Below are 13973 nucleotides of genomic sequence, written 5' to 3'. Positions count from 1 at the left end.
GTGATGCATATGGAAATGTACAATTTGTAGAAAAAATGTGAGCATGTATGCCCAGCTAACAAAAATATGTTCTAACAATGTTTTGCTAATTAAGTTAAACATTATTTTTGAATGTTCTCTGAAAGTTTAAAAAAGGGAAGGGAATGTTAAGGGAACGTTCCATTTTATCATTTTGCAAACATTAGGAATACTTCAGAATATTCAGACTATAACATTTAAAAAAAGGAACATTAGATGAATGTCCAAAATGTCTAAAATATTTCAGGATGAAAAACATTCCATGAACAATGCATAAATAATGTTTTTGTGCTAACCTTTTGAGAAAATTATTAAAGACCAGATAACTTTGAAAGAAAATTCTGTTAACATTACTGGAAGAATGTTTGGTCTTTACTTTGAGAGAACCTTGCAAGAATGTTATCAAAAGTTCTGAGAACTTTCCCTGTTAGCTGGGATGGTCCACCCCCAAACCTAACTTAGATCACACGATAACATACAAATGAGATTGTACGAATTCATACAAATTAACCAGTGATGTGCCGAAACATACAATAGTTAAATTGTCATATTTGAGCTGAGTGACATGAGAGTGGAAACATGAAGTGTGCTTTCTCAAACATTTAATTTGTATTTGAATTATACCTTTTGATGGATAAGTTTGTTTAATGTTAATCAGGATTTCTAGAATGTACTGTGTGTGGATGAATGCAAAAGCTCAGAAATAAGGCAGCATGAATGTTTAAAATAGTCAGTAGCACACAAAGAACCCTTGCAGATGCAGTGCTTACTGTAAGAAACCACCAGTTCTTTTCTGATTTTTATGAAATGTTATTGAAGGTAACATGTTGCAGAATGAGAATTTATAATAAAACTACAATGATAAAATATGACTGTTCTCCATGCTGTTTTATTAGGGAGAAGAGAGGATGGATTTTCTGTTACTGGACAAACAGTAACTAAACCTCTTTCCCAGTAGGTGGGTTTGTTACTGACATTTCAGAACATTGTACACTATCTTTCTTTCTTCTGTCGAATGCTTCTTCATGTCTCTCATTCTTTCCCGTTGTCTCCCACAGTGCAGTGTTCTCCCAAACTGCTGAGAACGCCTATTGAAATCTCTGAAAGTCTCCAGGTAGCCGAAAATCTACCGCTAGAAACATGATCCAACAGCAGGCCAAGCTGGTATACTGGGTTAATTTGTTATCCTACATACTTTCACTTCAAAAAGAATCAAATATCAGTAAAATCACTATCTAGACACCAAAGGCACCCCTTACCATTTTGTAGCAATGTTTTCCCTAGTAACCCCCTTGTTTTCAATAAGAAACATTTGCCATATTCACACAAAAGGCATCAGAAACATCATCTCAACATCCTGATCACTTTGCTGGCTAAAATGGGTCCATGCTTGTAATTCTATATGTTTATGTCTGAAGAAAGCTGTATTATGTATTGATTATGTATTTAATTTAACACATTTAGTCAGTTTTTCCTGTATGTGAAAAAGTAGAAGTGATGATGGGGTCAAAATTGTTATTTGAGCTCAGCAACATTAATTAGTTAACAGCGGTTAATTTTCTGAGAAATTCGGCTCTGCTGAAGTGTTGTGTTCTGTGTTTGATTAGCCGACTGAAGCATAAACTTCATCAACATCGACTTCTATCAAATATATTTCCGGTGGTCACTGTTTATCAGTGTTCAATGCTTAAAGCACAACAAGTACAGACCACACCAGAGACAACATAACTGTAACTGAAAATTATACAAAAACATTTTTAGATACAGGATCAGCTGAAAAAAATGCATACAAATATGTAATGAATATATAATTTAGTTTTCCTCAAAAATAACACCACATTAACAAAGCCGGAGATTGAAAAAAGAAAAAAGCTCAATTACATTAAATAGACCTTAACAGAAGTTATAACACGTCAATTAACCTTTTGAGCGGTACAGTCCCACATATGGGATTTTTATTTTTGTGCCCCTGAGAGTACAGTCCCACATATGGGATTTAGAACGTTCAGTGACATCACATAACTGCCAGATTCAAACTGTTTCACACTTTGGCTGAGACGGATGCGCTCAGCGCTTGTCATATATCACTACTATGCAGTGTTTTCAGACACATAATGGTTTTTTTTTTTAATGTTTCAGACATTTAAATACACAAGCACCAGTAAAACAATGCATTTAGAGTTTGTAAAATACACACTGATGTCAGACATCAGTGAAAGCAGCAATAACAATCCATTCAAATATAATTTGCTGACGTTTATTCATATCAGACACATATATTAGGCCTAAGTAACTATAAAGTTTACTCTATTATTCTTCCAGTTCACCAGCCACTTACTTGCACGTATTCCAGGAGAAACTGATGTCAGCTAGAATATTTTAAACTCACGCTTGAAGGGTTAAATATGTTTGTTGACTAAAATAAGATGCCAGTTTTCCATTAATAAAAAGAACTAAAATGAATGAATATGCCATGAAGACATACTGAACAAAATTTAAAGAAGACAAAAATTACGATTTGAGAAAAAAAAAAAAAGAAAAGGTATAAAATTAGTTGTATAAATAGTTGCCCAAGTTGCCCTGCTCAAGTGAGGAATGACAACACTGTAACAAATTAGGTAATTTTCATTCAATTTATAACAATGTGGCCTCCCTTTATGCCTGACGACGGATGGATTCCTCAAGTTTGGTTGTCATAAAAGTTTAGGATTTAATACTGCACAGCAGTGAGCTCTCAAAGTTTGAGCAGCTGTGTTTATTGAAGAGGGTGATTAATTTTGGAGGTATAACTGGGATTTGTAATCACTTCCCTTTTGTGTGATTCTGAGGCTAAAAAACAACACATCACGTTAATCACACACCCTAATTAAAAAACAGCAGGCTTCTCGCTCTGTCTATCTCTCTCTCTCTTGCACTACGTCTGTCTTTCTTTCTCTCTTTCTGCTGTCTTTCTCTTTCCTGAGTGTGATGGATTTGTAGGAAGCACCCAGTCGTGAGCTGCTCTAATTTAGAGTCTATCAATACATCTTATCAGTGGGGGCTCGTTCTCCCTTGTTTCTCTACCTTATTCCTACTTCTTGTCTTCCATCTTCCACTGTAGGCACAAACGCAGACTCGACATCTTTCTGAATCGTGGCTCTCTTTGACTCTGGCTCACCTGATAATGAAAACTTGTCAATGTGAACTTTCCATCAAGAGTCCAGTGGTGAGACCAGAAATCTACCAGTGAGAAGAAGTTGATGGAGCTCTCAGTGCCTTCTCTCAAATTTCATCTCTCCTTAGACTATAGGATTTGCACATTTTACACAGCAGAACTCTGGTTCCCTGCATGCAGTGCAGCATTAATAAATCATGTGAATTACTCTGTTATTTGCAGTGGTGTTGTGCTTGTTGCCTCTTTGAGTTATGTGGTGTTGACTTAGGTCTGTTTCACACACATTGCATCTGTGATACTGATTTGGAGCACATATTAACAGGTTACAGCGTTTACACTAATGTTAATTTCATTAACAAAATCTATGACGAAGAATGTTCATCAACAACCTTTTTTACATGATTGGACGGGACAATGACGAGACGACACCAATGTCATTAAACAATAATTGTGACCATATCAACATTGAATATCATTGATGGAAAAAGATGAGACTAAAATGTAGTTAAAAAATAAAAACTGTTTACTGTTTTGTTGAATAAAAAGTGGATACAAAATATTACAGATTGTTTTTAACAAGCCTCTAAGAGCTTTCATTCTTGTGGTTGCCAGATGTCATGATTTTAATCCCCCAATTAAAACTTTTCTGTTAAAAGGATACATTTGCCCCGTTTTTTACCTAATATTTGCAATCTGGTTTGAATATGCAGAAAATACTGACAAACAAGTAGGCTGGCATTCAGAGATCTCCATTTGAGATATTCACTGCTAATTCATAGTGCTTTCACGCTTTGGCTGACGCTGTGCCAGAGATGGACGCACTTCACTTTTCATATCACAACTATTCAGTGTTTTCAACCACATAAAGTGTCAGACATTTAAATAGACATTAAATAGGCTACTAGCCAAAATTCATTTTCTGATGTTTATGGAAAGCAATAATAATAGGCCAATCCTTTCTTCAATTAAAATCTGACGATGTGTTTTAGATAATATACAAACTGTGCCGTTAACTATAAAGTTTACTATGTTCTTTTCCCAGTTCACCGACCTCTTACTTTTATGTATTTTGGGAAAAATTGGTGAATTTAGGCTTTAATCCAACATATCCAATTCTCTAAACTACGGCAACACCCATTGTGCGTTATAGATCAATCAACATGATTTAAATGACAAAACACATTCAAATATTTGACAATAGGCACCGATTTATGTTTCTGCCGGTTGGTGCCCACACTCCATATCTGAGTGTGCATACGTACTATCTAACACCGTGTCTACACCAGACGTGAGCGGTGCGACTTTTAGCTTTTAGCAGCTTTTAGCTGTTGCAGCGTGGCGCGATGCGACGCAATAAAAGTCGCGTCTGGTGTAGACACGGTGTAAGCCAGAGTAGAGCCATGAGGACACTATATTTGAGAGTGTGCGAGTTTTGTGGCGAGATTCGTGCTGCACATTACATTGATGTGCTCTCGCATTAATGTATTACATTGATGCGCACTTGACATTCGGCATTAAAAAAATGCCGTAGTAACTGCCTCAAGTGAACTATTAAAATGAAAAGAAAGTCGCATCTGAAAGCTACAGTCATTTTCTTTATTGGTTAAATTGAATGGAGAATATCTCATGTTTTTTTTGTGGGTGCTCACCGCCTATATAGCCTATAGTTCATGATAGGCTATAGTTAACAAGTTTGTGAATATTTTAAATAAAAAAGGAAAAACAAAATAAATACGTAGTAACCTAGATTTCTTGGTAGCCTTCAGTAAATTAACTTCTCTAGGAAAATGATTCATAAAACATCAGCTGACCATATGTTTACTTTCAATTTCATATTTCCATATTGACAAAAAAATTATTAATAAAAAAATATTTCTTTCTGAATCTACTTTTTGTAATGTCTATTTGATGCTTTACACAATAATGACTTCAAATTATCTTTTGGGGATAACTTCTCAGGCAAATTTTATGTACGATACATTTACGATTAATTAATCACCACATCATGTAATTAATTAGATTAACAATTTTAATCGCTTCCCAGCCCTAATATATATATATATATTATTGGCTCGTATTTTTTAAATTCAGTCTCATTAAAATTATTGAATTGAATTAAAAAGTAAAAATATAAATATTAATACAATTATACAAAAATAAGCTGATTTAAAATAAGAAAAAAATAATTTTTAAAAAGCATTTTCTGTTTCGGTTTTCGGCCAAGTGCATACAGAATTTTCAGAATTTTTCTCTAATTTATAACATTTAATTTTATGTCCAGCATTTAATGCATCCTAAATACAAAACTAAATAATATTTTCACTTTTGAGTAATTTGAATAAAAAAAAAAAAGCACACAGCATGGAAATTATGCACAAAAATGTTCTGTTCAAATTAATGTTTCCTTTGATTTTTTTTAATCAATATTCTCACATCACATGTATTTCATCTCAAGTTCTTCACTGACACTTTTGTGTCCTAGCTTAAACAAATCCAACATCATATTTTAAGCCTGAAACAATAAAATATAAGGCGTTTGAAAAGAAGGATCCTTTTTTAATCATACCTTCATTTTTACAAGGCAGTTCAAATGTAGCATTCATATAACAAACAGAAAACTTTGAAATCTGTTAGCTTTAATAAAAATCAACCCCTGACACATAAATGTCTCCACAGAATGTCTCTCTGTGATGCACCATAAACACTCATCAGTGTGAAAGCTCACACCCACAGTATGTGTGAAACTGGCCTTGAAGATCATCTCTGTACTTATATTTAATACCATCATTGCTGTTTAGGTATATAATGCAATTTTTCATTTGTGTGTTGTGAAATGTATGATTTATATTGCTTCCTCTGCATGTTAAATTGCTGCTAGGCAAATGTTTTAAGAAGCAGCATACACCACTAATGATCCATCTCATGGCTCACCTGTTATTGTTTAAGTATATGACAAAACCATGCATTACAGACCAGTTGCCTGCACCACACATGGCGACAATAGAAACAGCATTGATAGCAAAGTACATGCCTGTTTGAAAACGCAGACTACAAACCATGACTCGGAAGTGCACCACAACCCAGTTTAATTCACTATAATAACCATATCAAAGTATTCCAAATTTTTTAAATAAAAATACAGATCTGAACAAATAATGCTAGTAAAAGAGAAATATTTTATACCAGAGGTAACTTTGTGTGTTATTGTGCCTGTGCATGCAAGAAAGCATCTATGTTGGTGGGTCAGACTAGGAGCAGTGAGTGACGTTATCAGGCTCTGTCTGTAATCATCTCTGGGAACAGAAGCAATGTCCCCACAAAGATGGCAATATCCGAAACAATTTTTGGTCCCCATGAGGAAAACAGCTTATAGGAAATCATACAGAATGATGTTTTCTGAAAATGTAAAAAATGCAGAAAGTTTTCTATGATGGTTAGGCTTAGGGGTAGGGGATAGAATATACAGTATTACAGTTTGTACAGTGTCTATCAGAATGTCCCCATAAACATGAAAACCCAACGTGTTTGTGTGTGTGCGCGCACTTGTGCGTGTGTGTGTGTGTGTGGTATTTTCTGTAACTCTAAGCTTCTGATTAATTCAATTGAGGGCCAGTTATTGAGTGTTCTGCCTCTCTGAAATCCTCTCAATTCATTTGAAGTATAAGAGTCTGCTAGTCAAGACCTTCTAACCCTACTTTCTTCAGCCTGATGATCCACCAATTACTTAAAAGTCAAATCTTGCCAACTCTTTAATACTCTACATTATATACATCAATGCAGTACTCTTCAATACAATAAATGGTCAAAAGTATGTGGACCCCTGAACAACATCTGCTTGTTGAGCATTTCATTTCAAAACCAGTGAATACATCAAAATCATTGTTATGTCCAAAAATGCTTTGATTTCATCTCTCCAATTTGTTGTACTTACTGGGTAAATTATAACTCCTGTTTTGTACCATTTATCTGAAACATAAATATATAATGTAAAAATGAGGGTTAATTTGATATAAAATGCTTATTTCCATATGGTATTTTTTTATCTTTTAGTTTCCAAATTTGTATAGTGTATAGTGTATCTGTATAATATTTATGAATCTTAGAAACTGTTTTTATTTGCACCAATTTTAACTATTTAAAAGGACACTCAGGCTTTTTGCTTCTGCCACAATTGAAAACCATCACCCCATCACACAAGTCTGCTTTTCTTGTAACATTCAGAAAATGGGGGGGAAAAAAACTGTGCCTATGTAATTACACTGTAATTACATGGTAATGAATGTGTAATAACACAATTACAACAGTGCAATAGAATCAGGGACAACTAAAACCAAGCTGAACATAATATTGATGCCTTTTTGGAGAGAAGACCTAAATATAAACATAAAATGTAGTTCCAACCTGCTGTTTGAAAGGCTGATCATAAACCTCAGTAAGAGACCCAGGGTATGTATGTGTCTTAGCAAATAGTAAAATAAAAAATATGTTAAATTGTTCAGAACAACACATAAACATAAAATGTATCTGGCAATAAAACTGGATACACAGAAAATGCTTATTACTGCCACTAGTTGTTGCACATGGCAATCAGTGTCTAATGTTCACATTTAAGCTATTTGCATTGCACACACATCCTTATAATATAAGGCAATCACTTTTTTTATCATTGTACCGAAGAGAATTAAACACTATAACATAAATCTCACCAAAACAGTGAATTTACACAAAACACTCTTATTTATTTGTCACAAAAAGATGAAGACTGGCTTTGTTTCAGGCTAAGAGACCTCTAGAGTCCTTTTCCACAGCACTTTTTTCCTGAGCTAGACAAATGCAACACCACTTCCATTTATAGCGGTATTCCCATGATAACTACATGAACACTACAGTCTAGAGTACAAAACAAGCAACAGTCTAAATCACTCTGACATTAAATACTGCCATTTTGCTTTCTATCCTCAATGCTGTTTACTCAGGTTAACCTTTAAATGACCAAACATAAAAGTAAAACCTGAAAACTGAAAAAAATAAATAAATAAATAAATCATACGAATCAAGCACCTCATTAGCTTGACTGACATTGTAAATTCAACAGATACAAATTAAAGGGATAGTTCACAAAAAAAAATGAAAATTCTGACATTGTTTACTCATTGTTTACTCAACTTGTGAATGATATGAGTCATTTCAAACCTGGAATGTGTGGAACACAAAAGAAGACATTTTGAAGAATGTTTCAACTGTTGACTTTCATTGTAAAGACAAAAAAAAAGGAAAAAAGAAATTCATACAGGTTTGGAACAACATCATGATAGAATTTTCATGTTTGGGTGAACTATTCCTTTAAAGACAACTACCATCCTTACACCAGCGTGATAAAAACAGGAAAATATTGGACTTACTTTGTGTATTCTTCATTGTCTCTGTCGCACCTTGCATCCTTATGTTTCTCCCAGTCTTTCCCATGTTTGCACGTAGTCAATAAAATTATATCATCCCCATTATGTATATGATACAAAGCATTTCTGGTTTCAGAACCAATGCCAGTTAGATACCTCTTCCCTTTGAAGACCAGCAAGTATTTCCGTAAAGGAGGGACATTGTTAAGATTCAGATAACCTTTTTCCCCTCCTTTCTGAGAATGGTCTTTTGAAAACAGAGGGATGGACACATCAAAGTGTGGTCTAAAGTTGTCCATGTCAGTGCTGGCCTTGGCCAACATGGCTTGGCCGATATCGAAGCCTAGTTCCTCCGTATAATCAGGCCATGTTCCAGAGTACAAGTTAAAAATCAGATGGTTCCTCCCTTCGTACCATAGAGGGAGGCTTTGAATTCGGGCTCGGACATTATGTACATACTGAGCAGACAGCTGGTCCCTGTCTAGAGTGTCTATACTCAGTACAAAAAGACAGGCCTCATTAGGGTCCGTTGTGTAGAACCGCGATTCCTCAATGGCTGCCAGAATCTTCTGGTAGCTTTCCGAGGGTGCTTCACCTTTCTGAGGGGGGTACACATAGATTTTAAAGCCCCGTTCACAGCGCTGGAAATCGAAACAGGTGTCCATACGACATCGTCGGCTCTTGTAGATGTTCTTCTGGATTTCTCGTCTCTCGCGAGGAGACGTGTGTTGATGAAGAAGCAGAGGCCCGTCCTCTTCCTGCTCTGCCTCACCCAGGTATGTCTGCAGGGGAGGATCCACCCATTCAGGCCAGCGAGGCGGATGAGGTGGGACACCGGGGATCTGTGAGACTCCATAAAGCTCTGCATGGTTCTGGTTCTGGAACTCACCGATCTGTAGGCCACACAGGTAGGCTAGTAGCAGGCTACAGGCCCCCACAGATACCAGCAGGTATCGCTTCTTCGCCTGCATGTGGACAGCGAGAAGCAGGGCAGGAAAAGAAGGAAGCACAAAGGGTCGACAGTAAACCCACGGGACCAGCTCTCATACCAGTATGAGCATTCTGATATTGCACGGACCACTGTAAGCACAGAGATACAGAGACGGTCATGTTAGCCTTACACCCCAGAATAAAAATGCAGAATCTATTATTGCAAATACAATCACTATTTCTAAATCAAATAAGCTCTTTTGCACAAGGTTTAGCCTACTTAATTCTAAAAAATATATTTTTAAACATAAGCTACTGGATAACAGACTTTAAGACTCTACTGTACATGTTTAATAATTATTATCTTTTGAGAATTATCATTATGGTAACCAGTATGCAAATTATTCAGTGACCTACGGGAGGTCTACTTTTTCAAAGTAAATCTTGTGACTCCAGAAGTCTGTATTTTGCCATGTATTTGTGATTTGTAAATCTATAATGAATTAATAGCCTAAGTAATGACAATAGGCAATATTTTGTCAACATAACCGCATGATACAGCAGATCTTTAAGGAAATATACACATTTACAAATGTACAAATATTAGTCACATAGTTACTAAAGGGCCCTATAGCTTTAAAGACTTATTGTAGCCTCGTGTAAAATGAAATTAACTGACTACAAATATAAATTACATACCTACTTTATAAAGAATAAAAAATCTCTATTTATTCAGTGAGGATATTCTAGTACCAAAACCATTTTACTCACTCATAGCCTCACTGGAAAACTCCAGAAACTAAGGCAATATTTAAAAACTACAGTAAAATAAAATTAGCTTAATATGAATTGATTAATATTTCACATTGTACAGGTAACTTAAACATATGCTGAACAAACTGAAACTGCGTTCATATAGAGAGACAGAGATGTTTTACCTCAGTCACCTGTTGAAGCCTCAATCATCAACTGATGATGAGTAGAAGACCTTCACTGATTCTCAACTTTATTTAATAAATCAACGCACTATCAAGTCAGCGCATTATTATGAGTTGTGCAGGAGTATTTGCCAGCCATTTCAATATTCATAAAGCAAAGATTGTATGATTCTGTAGGCTACGTCAGTTTTTAAAATAATGCGAGTACAAGTGAAACTGACAGAAAAACATAAGCTGTTCGAATCCATTACCCTGATAAAGCAACGTGTTGTTCGTTGTCTGTTTATATCTTTACATGATTAAAATATCTTCATATTCCCATATGTCGTGGCGATGTGCAACTTCAGAAAATCCACTGAGTCTTCTTTAAATCACACTCCGTTCACAAGTCTCGATACATCATGAAATCAGCATACAGACTTGAGATATCTCCAGAATCAAGAAAGAGACCCTTCTATGAACGTGAGAATTATCAACCCCTGTCTCTCTGGATAAATGTGCAGGTTTTAGAGCAAAATCCATTGCAGAGTTCCTGAGACATCCTGAACGCTCAAGTTGCGTTTACAACTCTCCAAAACCAGCGCGAAACTTCTCATCACGGTCTCACAGCATCCTTGAGACTCTGATAGCATCGGATAATCTACCTGAACCACAGGTTTTAACCGAAGTAAAGTCCTTCCAGCGGGTTTGGTTTAATTTGAAGTTAGCTGTCAGTCACAGCTTGATCCAGAGTCAATCCAGTGGGACCACGTGCATAGACTCCAAGGCAAACCCCAATTTCGCTTGCATGACATTTCCCTGTTAATTCATCTTTATCGATAGCAAATGCAAGCACTGTGAATGATCTGATTTCCGCCTTTGCCCCAACGTAAGGCACTTGGCGTTAAAGTTAACGCTGTTGCCAGTTGAACGTCACTTCACTCCAGCGCATCTTTACCGGGACGAGCCCGCGAAAACATGCACACCTTCTGTCGCATGCCTGCCTCTATAAACAATCCCCGCAAGTCTTCTTCTTTAGAATCAGCAGGCGTGGAGCATGAGCTTCTGGAGAGAGTTGGCGAATCCGCTCACCATCTCTGAGAGCTTGAACCTCCCACCGTCATTGAGCCTGTCCTCACTGTTATTAGCAGAGAAAGCTCTCTGAGAGAAGGGGCGATCAACGGGAGGGTCGATCATCTCAGAAGAGCAGTGTAGTACCGACAAATGCGTAGACACGAGGAAAACATGACACGCGCGACGAAAGAAACCGAGCGACTGTCTGCAAACATCTTCATGGAAAAACTATGATCCCCTCTTCTGATGCACACTGCACCGCGGCAATAATTCCAACAAATGGGTGCATTTTCCATTATGAAAATGTGTTCTAAGTCAATTTATTTTAGATTTTGAACGTTCTGTCGGACACAAATATGTTTAAGTGTCGATAAATTGTAGGCTATTTGCGCTCCTAAAACAAGGTTCTTTATTGGCATCTATGGTTCCATGAAGAACGTACCGAACCTTTTCAACGCACGAGGTTCTTTATGGAAAGCGGTTCTTTAGATCATAAAATATTCTTTACACTAGGGGAAAAATGTTTAATAAATGTTTAAGGACCTAAAGATTCTTTGGGGGACCTAAAATGGTTCTTCAAATGGCATCACTGCAAAACAACAACAACAACAACAACAACAAAAACTTTGGAACCTTTATTTTTAAGAGTGTAAAAAGTGACAGGGTTGCCGGTTTTTGCTATTTATTTCGCCTTTACTAGCCATAGGTTCAAGGTCATTACACAACAAGTTGTTAAATTGAAAGGTAATACTGATATTTGTTCAAAGACAATTTTCAGTAAGATTGTTTACATTAAGAAGTAATTGTTTACTGTACAAAAACATGATAATGAATGATGGTGGACATGGATGATGTTATAATGCCAGAGTTTTTATTAATTAAATTGTGTATCATTTTAATAAAGAAGAGTTGAATAATAATAATAATATAACTGACACAACTTGGGGGCACAAAAAAGCCTATTTTTAAAGTAGGCTATTACGTGATGCTACGTGATCATAAACCTCATATTCATAACGCACTACTATTAGATATTGGGCAGTCTATCTGGCCGTCATTTAGTCACAAATTAATCAGCTGATAGCTGCCATTCTGAACTGAGTCAACGAAAACATATACTCCATATTCGCAACAGATGTATAAAAAAACATGTCTCTAAAACAAGTAAAATAAAACTTTTTCAGCAGCTATAATAAGTAAGGAACTTATGATCAAACAATTGAAAGGTGTGTGTGTGTGATAGAGAGAGATGCAATGTGAAATGCAATTTGACAAGACAGGAATCACTCGACCTGGGACCATGGCATGTTCATTCCTTCAGAGACCACTGAGCTCGCTCATGATCAGGTGGTGTTTTGCGAGATAAATGCTTCCATCTAGTGGTGGATGTTGGTAAGATAAAAGACCCAGCATGGTTACCTCCTGACAAATATTCTAACAGAGGACACAAAATGTTTGTGTACTCAGTAAAATGTAGCACACACACACAATCCTTTAGGGAGGATCTTAGTTCTTTAAAGTCTATTTTATTTGTCTATTTTATTTTATAAAGTAGATGTTTGTGTTTAATTGCTTTGTTATTAACTGAAAAGAAAGAATATACCATATGCCATATATCCCATATAAACTCTTTTTACTTTTACTAAATGCCATGTCAATCACTTACACTTTTAAATAACTGGAATAACGCATTTCTGATGCATTATGACCTTGTGTTATTTTCTGATTGATCTGTATATGTTTGCTATACATTATATAAATGCTAGTGCTGTCAAACAATTAATCGCATCCAAAATAAAAGTTTGTTTACATAATGTATGTGTGTGTACTGTGCATATTTATTATTTATATATAAATACACACACATACATGTATTTATTTAAGAAATATTCACATGTATATTTACAGTCTCTCACAGAAGTGAGTACACCCCTCACATTTTTGTAAATATTTTATTATATCTTTTCATGTGACAACACTGAAGAAATGACACTTTGCTACAATGTAAAGTAGTGAGTGTACAGCTTGTATAACAGTGTAAATTTGCTGTCCCCTCAAAATAACTCAACACATAGCCATTAATGTCTAAACCGCTGGCCACAAAAGTGAGTACACCCCTAAGTGAAAATGTCCAGATTGGGCCCAGAGTGTCAATATTTTGTGTGGCCACCATTATTTTCCAGCACTGCCTTAACCCTCTTGGGCATGGAGTTCACCAGAGCTTCACAGGTTGCCACTGGAGTCCTCGTGCACTCCTCCATGACAACATCACAGAGCTGGTGGATGTTAGAGACCTTGCACTCCTCCACCTTCCGTTTGAGGATGCCCCACAGACATTCTTTAGCAAGGCAGTGGTTGTCTTGGAGGTGTGTTTGAGGTCGTTATCATGTTGGAATACTGCCCTGTGGCCCAAAATATGTCTCTTTCCTCTCTTTTTCAACACAATAGAGTTTAATCAGGGCCATAATCACCACAGATATT

At 36.1% G+C, this 13973-nt stretch overlaps 1 protein-coding gene across 2 annotated transcripts in view; it reads right to left on the bottom strand.

Annotated features, from left to right (window-relative positions):
• LOC127502442 (exostosin-1a) overlaps window positions 1-11699 on the bottom strand; it is a 337216-nt gene extending 325517 nt beyond the window's left edge. The window contains exons 1-2 of one of the 2 annotated variants that reach the window (XM_051875375.1): window positions 10440-11699; window positions 8575-9651 (exon numbers count right to left, since the gene is read on the bottom strand). In XM_051875375.1, the coding sequence (XP_051731335.1) occupies window positions 8575-9542 (968 nt within the window). In that variant the 5' untranslated portion in view covers window positions 9543-9651; window positions 10440-11699. The remainder of the gene's footprint in view (window positions 1-8574; window positions 9652-10439) is intronic. The other variant, XM_051875376.1, reaches the window with a different exon arrangement.
• Window positions 11700-13973: the final 2274 nt, after the last annotated feature.

This window comes from Ctenopharyngodon idella, chromosome 20, assembly GCF_019924925.1.
Source record: "Ctenopharyngodon idella isolate HZGC_01 chromosome 20, HZGC01, whole genome shotgun sequence".
In the NCBI taxonomy this organism is placed as follows: Eukaryota; Metazoa; Chordata; class Actinopteri; order Cypriniformes; family Xenocyprididae; genus Ctenopharyngodon; species Ctenopharyngodon idella.
This window is presented reverse-complemented; position numbering and strand designations above follow the sequence as displayed.